This window comes from Heteronotia binoei, chromosome 21 (assembly GCF_032191835.1).
Source record: "Heteronotia binoei isolate CCM8104 ecotype False Entrance Well chromosome 21, APGP_CSIRO_Hbin_v1, whole genome shotgun sequence".
NCBI classification, from domain to species: Eukaryota; Metazoa; Chordata; class Lepidosauria; order Squamata; family Gekkonidae; genus Heteronotia; species Heteronotia binoei.
Window position 1 is genome coordinate 147,826,091 of NC_083243.1, and position 13,883 is coordinate 147,839,973.

At 38.7% G+C, this 13,883-nt stretch overlaps 1 protein-coding gene across 2 annotated transcripts in view; it reads left to right on the top strand.

Annotated features, from left to right (window-relative positions):
* Positions 1-13,883, top strand: part of INSC (INSC spindle orientation adaptor protein) — a 340,369-nt gene that overhangs the window by 213,698 nt on the left and 112,788 nt on the right. For both annotated transcript variants that reach the window (XM_060262945.1, XM_060262946.1), the window contains exon 7: positions 11,548-11,673. In XM_060262945.1, the coding sequence (XP_060118928.1) occupies positions 11,548-11,673 (126 nt within the window). The remainder of the gene's footprint in view (positions 1-11,547; positions 11,674-13,883) is intronic.

Here is a 13,883-nt window from a genome sequence, read left to right on the forward strand (position 1 = left end):
AGAAATCTTTTGAAGGAGCAAATAAACCTGAAAAATATTTGGCTTGGCAAATGAAAAAAAAGAGAGAAAACAAAATTATTAACAAAATAGTAGGTGGTGGTAAAGAGATTGTGGATCAAGAAGGAATCAAAAGAGAATTTTTTAAAATATTATGCCAAATTGTTTAAAGGCTTTAAGATAAACAAAGAGAAGATGGAAATATATTTGCAAAAAATTAAAATAGCTCCGTTAACAGAAAATATGGAAAGTTTTGAATGAACCAATTAAAAAAATAGAAATTGAAGCGGTAATTAATTCAATGGAAATGAGAAAAACACCTGGTCCAGATGGATATACAGCAAAAAAAATTTAAACCCTTAAAGAGGAGTTAACACCGAAGCTTCAAAAACTGATGAATATTATGACTGCAGGGGAAAATACCAAATACATTGAAGGTAGCAGTAATTTCGCTGATTCCAAAAGAGAATAGAGATGTCACGAATGTAAAAAACTACAGACCAATTTCATTGTTAAATAACAACTATAAAATATATACAAAAATCTTAGCAGAACGATTTAAACAATATTTGATGAATTTTATTAAGGAGGAACAAACAGGATTTCTTCCCAGTAGACAAATTAGGGACAATTTACGGACTGTTGTAAATATTGTAGAATATTATGAAAGACATCCAGAAAAAGAAGTTGCTTTATTTTTTGTGGACACAGAGAAAGCTTTTGATAATTTAAACTGGGACTTTATGTTTGCAGTGATGGAAAAAATGGAATTAGGGGAAAGCTTTATAAGAATGGTGAAAGCAATGTATACTGAACAGTATGCAAAACTTTGCATAAATGCGGATCTTACAGAGGATATGAAAATTAGTAAGGGAACGAGACAAGGTTGCCCTCTTTCTCCATTGTTGTTAATATTGACTCTTGATGTTTTGTTGATGCAAATTCAAGAAGATAAAGAAATAGAAGGTTTGAAACTAAAAGGCTTTACTTATAAATACAAAGCATTTGCAGATGATGTAATGTTTATAAATGAAAATCCTATACAAGTAATGCCATTATTACTAGGTAAGATACAAGAATATGGAGAAATGGCAGGATTCAATAAAGAGAAGTCAAAATTTTTATGCAAAAATATGCAAGGGAGTAAACAAAAAGAATTGCAGGAGCTGACGGGATGTGAAGTTACCTCTAAAGTAAAATATCTGGGTGTGGAGATTACAATGAAAAATATTGATTTATATAAAAACAACTATGAAAAGCTATGGCAAAAAATGAATGAAGATATGGTAAAATGGAATAAACTTAACTTGTCATTGCTTGGAAGAATAGCTGCAATAAAAATGAATATCTTACCAAGAATCATGTATTTGTTCCAAACTATTCTGATAGTGAAAGACAGTAAATAATTCAATAAATGGTAAAGAAAAATTTCAGAGTTTGTATGGGCGGGGAAGAAACCAAGAATTAAAATGAAAATTTTAACAGATGCAAAAGAAAGAGGAGGATTTCAACTACCAGATTTAAAGTTATACCACGAAGCAGTATGTCTAGTATGGATAAAAGAATGGGTGATGTTGCTGAATAGAAAACTTTTAGTATCGGAAGGTCATGGAAATAAATTTGGTTGGCACGCTTATATGTACTATGGGAAGAAAAAGATGGATGGTTTTTTCTCTCATCACTATAAAGAAGTAATTCGTTGAATACGTGGATGAAATACAGAAAATATGGAGATGAAAGGAAACTGTTGTAGATAGTGCCAGCAGACGTAATTAAAATATCGGCGGAGATGGGTGAAGCAAGATGGTTGTCATATAATCAATTATTAAAAATACAAGGTGGCAAGATAGAGTTGAAAACAGCTGAAGAATTGAATAATAAGTATGACTGGTTCCAAATGCAACAAATAAAGAGCTTGGTGGAAAATGATATTAAAAATGAAGGAATAAGGAAAGTGCAAACTGAACTAGAAAATGTTCTGCCTGGAGATAATGAAAAGTGAATTTCAAAACTATATAAACTATTATTGAAATGGTCTACTGAAGATGAAGTAGTAAAATTTCAAATGATAAAATGGGCAATTAATGTTAATAAAGAAATATAGATGGAAACATGGGAAAACTTGTGGAAGAACTCTATGAAAATTTCGATGTTATAATATCAAAGAAAACTGTTATAAAATGATGTACAGGTGGTATATGATTCCTAAAAAGTTAGCAAAAATGAACAATAAGATACCAGATAGATGTTGGAAATGTAAAAAGCATGAAGGTTCTTTCTACCATATGTGGTGGACTTGTGAAAGAGCAAAACAGTTTTGGCAAATGATGCAACAAGAAATCTCTAGAATCTTGGGATATGAACTTAAGAGAACTCCAGAGACTTTCCTACTGGGGTTACAAATGGAGAAATTTCCAAAAGAAGGTAGAACTGTAACTTGGTACTTGCTTTCAGCTGCTAGGACATTATACGCACAGTTATGGAAGCAAGATAAAATACCAGAAAATGGAATCGGATTGTAAAAGTTATGTCATGGAGTGAAATGGATAAATTTACAAGAATCTTGAAAGTCTATGATTTAGAGGGATTTAAAAGGGATTGGGATACATTCAGAAGATATATAGAAAAAGAATTGAAAGTCAAAGGACATTGGGTGATTTTTGAGAATACCACTTAGGTTTTTAGGAGCAGGGGCGTAGCTAGGGTTTTGGGGGCCTGGGGCCCAAGATTTATGTGGGCCCCCCTATGTGGGGGGGGGGGGAGAGCACGAGCGCTTCACACGTTCCAAGCATGACAACCCGTCCGTTCCTTACATGTACGATCTACAAAGCCTTACATAACAGTTTTAAAAAACGAACTCGCAAAGAACAAGAAAAAAAAATGCTTTGCAAAGAAAACCGCTCCAAAGCGCCGCTCTGCAAAGGGGACGCCCGAAAAGGCAGCCCGACCTGAAGCCCGCCTTCTTCGCAAGCAAGCTCTCCGGCGTACCAGGGCAGCGTGCGCAGGATCCCAGCCTCCCTTGGCTGCCGCCTTCCCGGCTTCATTCCCCCAGAGGCGCGCCCGAGAGAGCCCATTCGTCCCGGGGACCTACCGAATCACCAAGCGCTGCAGCGGGAGGAAGTCACCGGTGGCGCCTGCCGGGGTCCCCCTCGGGCTGCAGGGAGCCAGCCATGCACCTTCCTCGGCTCCAGACGGCCGCCGCTCCCCCTACAACTTGCCAAGGGCTTGCATTCGCTTCCAGCCAATTGTTCGGGACCCCCCTTGGCAATGCGAGGGCCCCCCAGACCTGGGGCGACCCGCCCCCCCTCCCTACACCACTGTTTAGGAGAAGAAAGAAGATGAACTATAATAACTGGGTGGGACTTTATAAAGTATAAGAAATGTGTTTGTTTATTTCTCTGCAAAATGATATATATATATATATATATATATATTTCCTTTTTTAAATTAAGATTCTTTTAAAGTTAAAGATACCTTTTGATATCAGAATTTTAGGTAATTGGTACCAGCGGAAGTCAAGATTTGGGGGGAGGGGAGGAGGGGAAAGTGTAATGTATGGGGAAGGTAGTAAGTGTTTATTAATATTTTATTAGTATTGGATATAATTACCATATATTACCAAATAAAATTGTTTAACTACAAGAATTCATTTTTTCCCTTGTCACTCAGAACAGAGGGAGGAAAGATATGAGGAAATCCTGTTTTGCAGATAGAAATAACTTTCATCCATAGAAATTACCAGTGAATTCAAGCCAGTGTTTCTCCCAGTTAAAATCAAACTAAGCGAGTCCCTAACTCCAAAAAATGACAACTAATGTGAATGTGTTCTAATCATAAATAGCCTTCTCAAAAAGGAGCTATTGAGAATATCAGAGATATTTATAGCCTACAATACAAACTTGATAAGTTAGTTAAGCCTTGCCTTTAAAAGAATGTCACTATAGGCTTCTTAGAAAGTCACTATCACTTTATACATGGCTAGTAGCACACAGAAGAAGGATTTTAAATCAAGCAATTTAATACACAGAAGGAATGAGAGGGAACAAAGCAAGATCTCTCCTTTTATTGTGTAGGCATTCTGTGAAAATCAATGGAGTTTTAATAAAGGAAGGGGAATGGATTATCATCACAACCTTACTCAACCTTGTAGTATTTCTGAGTCTGTGATATTTAGAAGTTCTTAATATCATTCCAGCTTTTCATACCAGAGAGCTTTGACACACAAGCCTGTTGTTTAACCATTAAATACAAGAATGCTTAAAAGTTTCAAGCAGAATCTTGTGCAGTTGTTTTTAAAGGTAGTGGAACTACATTTACACACAATACATGTGTGAGTGTGTATGTATAGGGCTGTTAAATTCTAGCTGACTTATGGTGACCCCATGGGGTTTTGAAAGCAAGAGTCTTACAGAAATGGTTTGCCATTGCCTTCCTCTCTAGTTCCTTGATGGTCTCCCATCCAAATATCAACCAGGGCCAAAACCTGCTTGGCTTCCATGGTCTGATAAGATAGGACTAGCCTGGGACTTCCAGAACAAGGGTGCACACAACATAGTGCACCCTATAATCTAAAGAATTACTAAATGTCAAGCAGTGTGAACAAAGGGGTTCAGTTTTACAGATTCCCGTGGTAGATGCCTTTCAATATACTTCTCTCCACTGTTTCCTCTGAGGGGAAAATGGTGGTGGCCAGTGTTTAAAAATAAAATACTGACTGCTTCTGGGTTTCCCCCCACATATTTTTATTGTAACTTTTTTAACACTTTTGCTAAATACTCTGCATTTGCCATCCTTCATTGTTGTTGTTCATTGTCTCCTTACACAAAATAAAGAAGACTTCCTTTGCACAAAATTGTCTCAGTCTTTGAATAGTGTGTGTGGTTGCTTGTGTTGCTATGAGATACACATGTTCATGTTGGATATCCGCTATAAAGGTAAAGGACTAGAACCTTCTCAAAGAGTAGTTGTAATTAAGGTACCCTATAATGGATGTCCACTATAAGGTACCTTAATTACAACTACTCTTTGAGAAGGTCCTGGTCCCTTATTGCTCTGAAAATGTCACCTAGCTCACATCAGCAGCTGCAGGTCTTAAAAATTCCTTCTCAGGTTTTATTTCCAGTGGTGACTGGATGAGAGTACTTCTGATCCCTTGCAAAGATCCATTTGGAAAGAAGAATGCCATTGCCTGGAAGATCAGGCAAATAAAATTAAACTAAGACACCTGTTGCTGCTAACGACATTAAGCACCTAAACCCAAATACAACACAGATTTTTTTTTTTTTGGGGGGGTGTATTTTCCAGAGTACCAAAGCATCTTGTATTTGTATTTACTGTTCTGGAAATCTAGGCAACAATCTGTAGCAGTGATTTTCATGTCTATTTTTTTGCTTTGGAATTTCAGGATGCACACGCCAATAGATAAAGAGTTTGATTTGCCTGAAAGAACGTGGATTCAAATCCATAAGTAGCTGTGAGCCTAATCATTCTTTGATAGCCTAACCTTATCAGGGTGATTATGAGGGTAATTGGGGGCATGAGCTTCTAAGGGTGGGACACAAATTTAATAATAATGTCCTTTTGGACTGGGTTGATTTAGGACCAGAGGTCTTTGCATCTTGACCAACCACTTTTCTCTGCAAGCATAAAATGCAAGAGCCACTGGGTACTGAACACTAGATTGTCCTCTCCTTATTAGATTTTCTAAGCTGCAAATAGCTCTTTGCAGTTCATGCTCTGTGCTTCCTGCTGACAGGTTGCTGATGGCTTACTTTTCTTCAGTGAAAGATGAGAAAGGGTGCCTTTTTGTCTCAGTTGTTAGCAGCTAATGCACTAATGTCAGTGGAGATCTAGCAATACTATCCATTTATAACTCCCACTTAATAAAGCAGTAGAAAAGAAGCATTTCCTTTCTATAATGCCAACAATCTTGGTGTCATTCCATTAACTGATGAATTGTACAGGTTTTTAAATGCTCAGTGACAAACTCTACCACAGTACTTTATTCAGAAAAAGTATAATATAGTTATTCACATGTGTGAAAATTTATAAACTGACACAATCATGTTATAATTAGCAATTGACAAGCAGTGTTTTTTTTTTTTTCTGTTGTTCATATTGAGTAATAGGGTATTAAAAGTGAGTTATGGCTGGCCCATGTAGTACTGATAAGCCAAAGGCCTGGCACTCTTGATTTCTTCCCTATTCAAGAACATTCTGAAAACTTTCTCCTGGAAACTGTTTTAGTTCTTTAGTGGTGCATACCTCACCTATTTGCATTAATTCTAGAGCATTTTCAGAAGTTTCTACTGGGTTGGATCTATGGGATTATAAGCAGTTCTGGTTAAATAATAGCTCTTCCCCATCTCTATTTCTCTACTGTATCCCCTTACTGTTTCCCATTCCTGGAGAAGTGCTTTTCCAATATTGCTCCTGGGAGAATGGGAATGGTGTAGGATGTGATTTGTGGGTCTGTAGCATAAAGGGAGAAAAATAATCTTCTCTCTTCTATAAGAAGAAACTCTTTCCACTCACGGAAGAAGATCCAAACCATATTGTGTAAGAGCTAATCAGATTTTGTTCTGGGGTAATGTATACAGTTTTTATTAACTGCCTTTGTAAATAAAATTTCTGTGTAGTGGTAAAATGGGTAGCCCCCCATGGCGCAGAGTGGTCAAGCTGCAGTACTGCAGTCAGAGCCCTCTGCTCATGAGCTGAATTAGATCCCAGCAGAAGCTGGTTCAGGTAGCCGGCTCCAGGTTGACTCAGCCTTCCATCCTTCTGAGATTGGTAAAATGTGTACCCAGCTTGCTGGGGGGGGGGGAGTGTAGATGACTGAGAAGGCAATGGCAAACCACCCCGTAAAAAGTCTGCTGTGAAAACGTGAAAGCAACGTCACCCCAGAGTCGAAAATGACTGGTGCTTGCACAGAGGACTACTTTTACCTTTAGTGGTAAATTGTCTCTTTTATATCAAAGTTCACTTAAAGTATATTCTATGTACAAATGGTAACTGTTCCCCACCCCACCCCCACCAAAAACCCCTGAAGCTAACCTTAAATGGTTTTCTTTTTCTTTCTATATAGACTCAAACTAAATTTTGATAGCAGTCAGTCTGGATTAGTCCTGTTGTCTTCATTGGGCTTCTCAATAATAAGGAGAATGATAGCCTTTTTATTCCAGAAATCAATAGAACATTGCTTTGCTGTTCCTATTCCAATAAAGCTATTTGAATCACCCAATTGCTGTGTAATGAAAACAGGACAGGAAAAAAGATAATTTCATTAAACTGCACAATCACTGAAATTGTGATTTTATGCACTATTATGTGCAAGTGTCATAGTGAATGTTGATGAATTTCAGAGTTGTAGCCATTGTCATGTGTTACTACAAAAAAACCCCAAACAAACCCTGTTATGGCACCTTTTAGTCTTTAAGAGACTAAACCCAGCATAGTGCCCATGCTGCTTGTCAACACCTTTCCTGGAGTTCTGATTGGTTGTGCAGATTTTTAAGGACATTCATTTGGCAGCAGCTACCACCACAGTTCAAGAATTTCCACTATATGACTGGTGGTAAGCAAGAAAATATTTCTAAACAACAATAATTTATTTTAAAAGGCATCCTACTATCTATATGGTTTGTGGAGCATTAAAGGTGAACAGCTTTATTGGGCAATAAGCATTTGTAGGCTACACACCACTTTGTCAGGAACATGCCAATTATCTTCCGTTGGAAGATTTTAGTTAGACATACATATAAAATGCAAGTTCTATTTCTGCTTAACTCTGCTGAAAATGTGGTAATCAATAATTCTAAAAAAATACAGTGGCATCTTAAAACAGTACCCCCGCCTTTTAAATTCTATGATAAATTCATCAACATTCAGTATGGTGATACTTGCACATAATAGTGCATAAAATCAGCATTTCAGTGATTGTACAGTTAAATTAAATTGGTGATTGTGCAGTTTAATTAAATTACCTTTTCCATGCCTTGTTGAAGAGTTACTATTAGACTTCTGAATAACCTCTCTCCCTGGCATTATGTGGCTGTCTGCATCTCATGCCTCTTGATTGGTCAAGGTTGGTGATGAGGCCCTATGAAGGAAGACAGGAGGAAGGCCTCAAGGAAGCTGTGGTTGTACCATACTTGAAAAAGGTATTTCTGGATCTTTTAGATCCAGTCAATTACCACCCAGTTTCAAACTTACCATTTCTGAGTTAGGTAATTGACAGAGTGATAGTCAAGCAGCGCCAGGGCTTCCTGGAAGACACATCGGCACTAGACCCATTCTAGTCTGGCTTCCACTCTGGCTATGGGATGGAGACTGTACTGGTTGCCCTAACAGATTATCTCCATAGACAGCTTGATCGAGGTGGCTTGGTGCTGCTGTTGTTCTTGGATCTTACAGCAGTGTTCAACACAGTTGATTATGAATTTATGACTCACTGCCTCACTGATATGGAAATATGAGGGGTGGCCCTTCAACAGCTTTCTTCCTTTCTTCATTGTTGAGGACAGAGGGTGGTGCAGGGTAAGGATGTGTCCACTATTTAGGGTATTTGGGGTCCCTCAAGGGGCACTCCCCTCACTGATATTGTTCAACGTCTATATGCACCCCCTTGCCCAGCTGGCAAGAAGTTTCAGGCTTGAGTATCATCAGTATGCAGATAACACTGAGCTTTATCTGTTGTTGGGTGACCAATCAGCCTCTGTCCCACAAAAACTGGCTGAGGGAGTTGAAGGTCATGGTGGGCTGGCTAAGAAAGAGCAGGCTGAAGTTGAACTCATAAAAAAGGAGGTTTTGGAGCTGGGAGTGGTTGGGATGGAGTCAGAGCACAGACTACTGGCTCTTGATCAGTGTTCCCTCTAAGCTGAGTTAGCATGAGCTAGCTCGCAGATTTTTAGCCTCCAGCTCACACATTTTTCTCTTAGCTCAGGAAGGATGACCCCAGAGCACACTGATTTATACAGTAGCTCACAACTTTAATGCCAGTAACTCACAAAGTAAATTTTTTGCTCACAAGACTCTGGAGCTTAGAGGGAACATTGCTCTTGATGGGGCACAACTAACACTGGCACCATCCATCAAGAGCCTGGGCATGATGCTGGATACCTCTCTTTCAATGGAGGCCCAGGTCATGCATATTGTCAAAGTGGCATTTTTCTATCTTTGCCAAGCTTGACAACTGGCTCTCCTCCTGTCTTGCTCTGACCTAGCCACAGTAATCCATGCAGCAGTCACCTCCAGACTAGACTACTGTAACTCACTCTATGCTGGCCTGTCTTTGAAACTGACCTGGAGACTCCAATGGGTTCAGAACACAGTGGTGTGAGCCCTGACAGGAATGCCATGGATAGCACACATTCAACCTGTGCTGCACCAGCTACACTGGCTACTGGTTGAGTACCAAGTCAGATTCAAGGTTTTGTTTATGAGCTTTAAGGCCTTGAGTGGTCTGGGACTGACATACCTGTGAGACTGTCTCTTCCACTATATCCCTGGAAGAGCATTACACTCTACTGGTAATAAGTTGTTGGTGATTGTCAGCCCTAAAGAAGTCCAGCTGTCCTTGACAAGGGCCAGGACTTTTTCAGTCCTGTCTCCAACTTGGTGGAACTCTTTGCCAGATGATATCAGGGCCCTGTGGGACCTTAAAGGACTGTAAAGCAGAGATGTTAAGCCAGGCTTTTAACTGAGGACAGTGATGTTTGCCTAGTTGGCATTTTCATTTTCCATTCCTCTGAGTCTCCTCCCCCCCCCCCCCCCCACAACAGCAACATGATGTCTGGTAGTCTGGAATCAGAACAAAATTAGGAGGGTGCCATTGGGGTTTGCAAAATGTTTTTAATTTTAGCTGTTCTATTGGTTTTAATCTATATATTGTTTGATACTAACTGATGTACATTGGCTGGAGCCCAGCAACAGCCAGGAAGGGGCAATTAATTAACTCAGAACAACAACAACAACAACAACAACAATTTTATGGTTAGTGCTGCCTCCTAGCAAAAAGCAACTGGCAAAGATGTTGCATGTACTCAAATCTATACCATGACACTGTATATGCTAATAAATTGTATTGTATATAGCAATAGCAAAGTAGTAAATTGTATATAGCAAAGTTGCTCTGCATTTGACGGCTTTGCAGCCAGTTAAAGAGTGGTTTGTAAATTTTGTGCTCTAGATAAAATTTAGTCTGTTCTTTGATTTCAAATCCTTTGTGTGACAAGTCTGTTATAAGCATGAATTTTATATCTCACCATAGATAAAGAGCAACCACGAAAGGAGAAGTTTTCACCATGGGACCTCCTCTGGAATTTTATAACACTTGAGGCACCCTGTGGACTTTTCCCTATGCAAATAGTGGCTTAGAACATTCGTTATGTAGTTTGTGGAATTTTCCAAGCTGATTACAATGCCAGCCGTGGCTCAGTATGTTTTTTACACAGTCTATAGAGTCATATAATGTGTAGTTGAGTTTTTGTACTGTTTGTGTAACTATTAGAGACTCACTACTTTGCTATACTATACAATTTATAAGTATATACAGTGGTGTGGTATAGCTTTGAGTACATGCAACATCTTTGTCAATTGTTTTTAGTGCTGCCTCCTACCATAGCTATTTTGTGATTGTACCCAACAGCATGTGTCAGAATTCCATAGTTTTAAAAGTTGGAGGGGGGGGGACTGCTTTAACGTGCTACTGTACTTTTTTTTTTTGAATTATTGATTACCATATTTTAAGCAGAGTTAGGCAGACATAAGAGTTGCATGTATGTTTAACTAAAACCTCCCAACAGAGATAACTGGCACGTTCCTGATGAAGTAGCCTGTAGCCCACAAATGCTTATTGTCCAGTAAAGCTGTTCACCTTTAATGTTCCACAAAACATATAAACTGATTCCTCATTAACAGTTGTTCCGCCTCTGGGCTTCTGCTTCCTTCAGCTCAAACAATTAATTCCCTACCAGTTGTTCCGCAGGCAAACTGTGATTTGCAGCTCTCTCCAATTTCCCTTGCGGCTTCCTGCTCTTTTTTTGGGGGGGGGTCTAGAAGTTTCAAGTGAAATTTGAGAGAGCTGCAGAACAAAATGCACCCATGCAGCAACTGGTGGGGAATTGATCACTTGAGCCGGGAAAAGCAGCAGCCTGGGGGCAGAGCAACTGCTAGTGAGGAATCAGTCATAGTTTAATTATGGGCGTTTTAATCTGTAGTGAGTACCACCTTTTGTATGCACAGATTGTATTTTAAAAGTAAACTGAAAGTGATGTGGGAAATGACTTAATTTTTCACAAGGAGAAATGAAATGAAAATGTACATAGTCAAATTGAAAAAAAAATTGTGCAAAATTTGGTCTCATCTCTAACACTCAGTTTAAAAAACCCCAATAAACTTGATTTGCTGTTAAGGTGAAAAGTGCTTAGAAGAGTTTACTAAAAGTGCAGTGATCATAAATAAAACTTAAACCAGCAATGAATACCCAATACCACACTGAAGGAAAATATAATTTATCTTGTGTTTTCCCCTTCCATGGAACTTTTTCTACAGGAGGGTGGCATTGTTGCTCTTTTTAAGATATGCCGCCAGGATTGCTTCAAGTGCCTTTACCCCCAGGTGCTAAGGACGTTGGCATCTATATGCTGTGTGGAAGAAGGAATCCAACAACTGGAAAAGGTATTACTTCAGTTAATTTCAGAACTCTGTTTCTGCAGAACAAATGTTGTATTCTTATTAGTTTGCTTGCTACCATATTAATAATACAACACAGGACATAGGAACCAATAGAAAGCTCTTTAAAAATGGTCATGACCTAGAGTAGCTAACTGTTGGTTGGGAAATTCCTGGAGATTTGGTTGTGGAGCTTGGGGAGGACAAGGACCTCAACGGGGGTATAGTGCCATAGAGACTACCAGGCCTCAGATTCAGTGGGAGCTCACGGGAGCACAGCTCCTGAACCTTTCTGAGAGTTCCACCTCCTTGTCCATTGAATAGTATTGCAGCTGCATAACAATCCCTGGATGAGCTCCACAACCTATTTTTCTACAAAATGACCGCTGGAGGCTACCATCCAAAGCAGCCATTTTCTCCAGGGAATGGATCTCTGTTGTCTGGAGATAAGTTGTTATTCCAGGAGATCTGTAGCCCACACTTGAAGGTTGGGAACCCTAGCATGTATCCCAAGTAGAATTATTGCAAAATATTTCACCAATTGAATGTTCTATGTTCATAGAATGTTCAGTGTGTCTTTCTATTTTGTCTGGTGTATGTGTGAGGGAGAAGTACAGTTTGTAAACTATGTGGAATAAGCAGATTGTTTTAATGGACATGAGCTATACTTTTTGTGAGCTACTAACTACTTTTGTGTTCCTGTTGGGAAGGACCTCTTCCAAGTGTCTTGTGTGTGTGGGTGTATTCATTTTTTGGTGCTCCCTAATACTGTTACGTAACTCACAGGTCACTTTAGATGGATGTCTGTCTTTTTAGATTGGCCCACCTGGAATACCTGTATACTAATAATGACATACTTTACAAATGGTAGTTCATGTTACCTACACATGAGAGCAAGCAGAAGTTTCTTCAGTGCTTGTACACTCTGGTGAGAGCATAACTGAGCCCTCAAGATGCTCCAAGTTAACATGTGATCATAAATTATAAGTCAGCAAGAGTAGAATTTTTCATGATGGTGACAATGATGAATTCTGTTTTTGCACACCAAACGCTTCATTATTTACATCATTTCATTAGAATGATAATAACTTGTTCAATAATAATCTTGAAGTAGTTACCATTTACACGAGGAAAGTAAATAGCATGACCAGGAATATATGAAGTGATTATTTCTGAATGTATATGACCTGTTCTGAAATATGTATACTCCACAAAACTAAAATACACTGAAACATGGAGAGATCTAAGCAGATTTTCCCTGATGTCCCTTTAGAATAGCACAGTATGAGGTGATACAGTGATATATAAGGGGTTGAGTTGCAGTTCAACAGCAGAAAGAGATTTTTGTCAATATATGTACAAGCTAATTTTAACTCTCAGAGGTAGATCTGACAAACTCTTTGAGTAAGCATGACAATTCCAGTGTTTTTTGACTCCTCATAGTGCCCATTTCTTCTCTCAGAAGTATATTTTTTTACTCTGGAAATGAACACTTTTACCAGTCACTGAATCATGACCCTCATCCTTAGTATTTCATGAAGCACAACTTGTAAGATAGAATAATGTGCCTCTTCAACTTAATGATAAATGATTTCATTTCAGCTTCACAATGACATGCCTTGTAATCCAGTGCCCAGAACAGAAGCAGAGAATGATAGAACATCTACAGCAAAAATGAAAACTATAAGCCAATTGTCAAACAAGATTTTCTAGCGTTTAGTTGTAGTAGGAGTTGATAAGTAGATCTTCAGTTTGTTTTCTGCTATGCTTTTGGTAAAGAAATTTGAAATGAAGGAATTTGTAAGACCTTCTTTATCAGCAGGGCAAGGCATATTAATACTTTAGTTTCCATAGGAACTTCTGTGATATGGAGGTTAGAGGGTTTTTTTATGGTTTGATGAGTGAATAAGATTTTTTCAAAGCTTTTGTGATTCATTGTTGTCACTTGTGCACTCCTCTGTAGCTATTGATGCTAGTGATGAAACACTGAGAACCATACTTTTCAAGTTAGGGAGTTTACACATTATCTTACTTTTTTGCCTTCTGTTCAGGGGTCATGGAAAAAAAATCAGGGCTTTTTTAATAGCAGGAACTCCTTTGCATATTAGGCCATACATCCCTGATGTAGCCAATTCTCCAAGAGTTTACAGGACTCTTAGTACAGGGCCTACTGGTAAGCTCCAGGAGGATTAGCTACATCAGGGTTTGGCCTAATT